Source organism: Pinus tabuliformis, chromosome Q, assembly GCF_031772625.1.
Source record: "Pinus tabuliformis cultivar Carrire ecotype Pingquan chromosome Q, CPIR1, whole genome shotgun sequence".
Classification (NCBI taxonomy): domain Eukaryota; kingdom Viridiplantae; phylum Streptophyta; class Pinopsida; order Pinales; family Pinaceae; genus Pinus; species Pinus tabuliformis.
In genome coordinates this window covers 1,143,111,149-1,143,113,596 of record NC_142296.1, presented here as the reverse complement: position 1 = coordinate 1,143,113,596, position 2,448 = coordinate 1,143,111,149, and the positions used below count along the sequence as shown (strand labels likewise).

The following is a 2,448-nucleotide window of genomic DNA, read 5'->3' as shown; positions in this document are numbered from 1 at the left end:
GTAAATCTAAGTACCATATATTATATGAATCTGTCTTAAAAGATGAAATGATAATTTAAACAAAAAATGTTTTCAGCTATAACATAAATTTTGTGAATAATATCCCAATAATTATAAAAATATTATATTTTATTGAAAGTAATATAAAATCATACCTAACTTACACCAAAAACAACAAAATTTATTTATACAAAATACTTCTTTATATAAATACTAAAAAAACATTTCTTTAACAATATAGTTTTGTTAAAAAAAATAAAAAAGATACAATAAATTTTAGAGTAAAAATAAAAAAGATAAAATAAATTTTAGAGTAAATCATTTTTATAGTTTTTTTTACCTATCATACTCTTTCAATCACTAACTCTGGACAGTGATGGAGTAGGCCCCAAGAGAAGATTAACTCTGGACATTGATGGAAACCTGAGGCTATACAGTTTGGTGGAAGATAAAGGTACATGGAGCATTGTTTGGATGGCGGTCCGTGATCAATGAAGAGTTCATGGCTTCTGTGGAATGTACGGTCTCTGCATATACAGTCGAAAGCCCAGTTGTACATGTCCCCCTGGTTTTCACATGAAAGATTCCACCAATTGGTTCCAAGGTTGCCAGCGGAATCAAGAACTGGATGGGCACAGAACAAAGCTTCTGTATTTTCCACATACAAATTATCCTAACTTCGATCTATCCCAGCCTGCTAAGATTACGCTGGAAGAGTGCAAACATTTGTGCATGAATAATAGCCGTTGTGAAGGCTTTGTCTACGTGGATGGCGCCGTATTGTGTTTTCCTAAGTATTTACTGATCAGTGGATACCGATCTCTCGGTCAGATGGGCCACATGTACATCAACGTTTCCAGCAATGATTCTACTGTTTCTAATATTACCAGTGTGTCTCAGCCTTTTTGCCATTAAACTGTTCGCCTTCCACGGACGAAGATATTTTGCTATTGCATTTGGTGTTGCAGAGCTGTTTTGTGTAATACTTGGTTGGTGGTATATGTCCAGAACATATAGAGATCTTGGCTATGAACGTCTAGCCTACTCAGACATCCCCGGGGGATTCAAGAACTTCAGCGTTGCAGAATTGAAGAAAGCGACAGATAACTTCGAGTTAAGACTGGGAGAAGGAGGCTTTGGGTCGGTGTACAAAGGTGTGTTGACCGATGGTGAGGTGGTAGGAGTGAAGCGACTGGAAGGAGTATCCCAGGGTCATGATCAGTTTTGGGCGGAAGTGAGTATGTTTGGCTTCTGTGCCGAAGGAAATCATAGGTTGTTAGTTTACGAGTACATTGAAAATGGGTCTCTAGCCAAGTATCTGACCCCAGAATGCCAAGAAGTTGGCAACGACAGAATTTTGGGTTGAAAAGAAAGATTTGGGATTGCAGTGGGCACAGCGAAGGGGTTAGCCTACCTTCACGAAGAATGTTTGGAATGGATTCTGCACTGTGACATCAAGCCCCAAAACATACTTCTGGACATTAATTTTTGTCCCAAGGTTGCGGACTTTGGGATGGCGAAGCTAGTAGATAGAGATCTCTCATTCTCCTTCTCCACAATTAGAGGCACACGGGGTTACTTAGCACCAGAGTGGGCAATGAATCTGCCAATCACGTCCAAGGTGGATGTTTATAGCTTTGGGATTGTTTTGTTAGAGATAGTGACCGGAAGAAGCTCGTTATCCAGTTCAACAGGACATCTGGTTCAGTGGGTCTCTGCAATGATGAGGGAAGGGAGAGAGATTGAGGAAGTGGTGGATCCGAGGTTGCATAGAGATTTTAATTCGGCAGAGGTGAAGAGAATCCTGAAAACAGCACTGCTCTGCATCGAACAAGACAAGGATGTGAGACCAACCATGAGTCAGGCCGTCGAAATGCTTTCTCAACCTGATTCCTTTACATCATCATATTCTATTTTGCCGAACGACTCAGCCAAATCATTTCCAACTGTCTCTTCCTCTTCGTTCGTAGTTGAGAGTCAGCAACATGCGGCAGAATCATAACGAGTATAATTTTAGGGTTAGGATTTACTATTTGTAAGAGTAGAAGTAAGATATGGGGTAGGGTTTAATATTGGGAAGCGTTGGTATGTTAGGTACAAGTAAGATAAAGATATTAGGTTAGGGTTAAGTATTCCCAAGAGTTTGTAGGCCAGGGATGTGTAAGATTTTTCCAAGATATTTAAATTTTAAAATAGATTTTTACTTTTACTATTCATATATAATATATCTTATTACAGATATTATTATTATATTATATTTTTTCCATCAGACTATTTATATGATATTGTTGTTGTTCACTCATGTCATGACAAGATAAATCTGTTGTTGAATTAATTTTATCTATAATAATAAGGTTAATGAATGGGTGTGTGCAGTATTGAATATGTGGTTAACATGTCAGGAAAAATATTGTATCACATGCTAAGCCTGTTGTTAAGCATAAGCTT

General features: G+C 37.9%; 1 protein-coding gene across 1 annotated transcript; it reads left to right on the top strand.

Moving 5' to 3' along the window:
- Window positions 1–1,513: 1,513 nt before the first annotated feature.
- Window positions 1,514–2,002, top strand: LOC149223611 (putative receptor-like protein kinase At3g17420). The gene has a single exon (XM_089387947.1). The coding sequence runs from the start codon at window positions 1,514–1,516 to the stop codon at window positions 2,000–2,002; it is 489 nt and encodes a 162-aa protein (XP_089244073.1).
- Window positions 2,003–2,448: the final 446 nt, after the last annotated feature.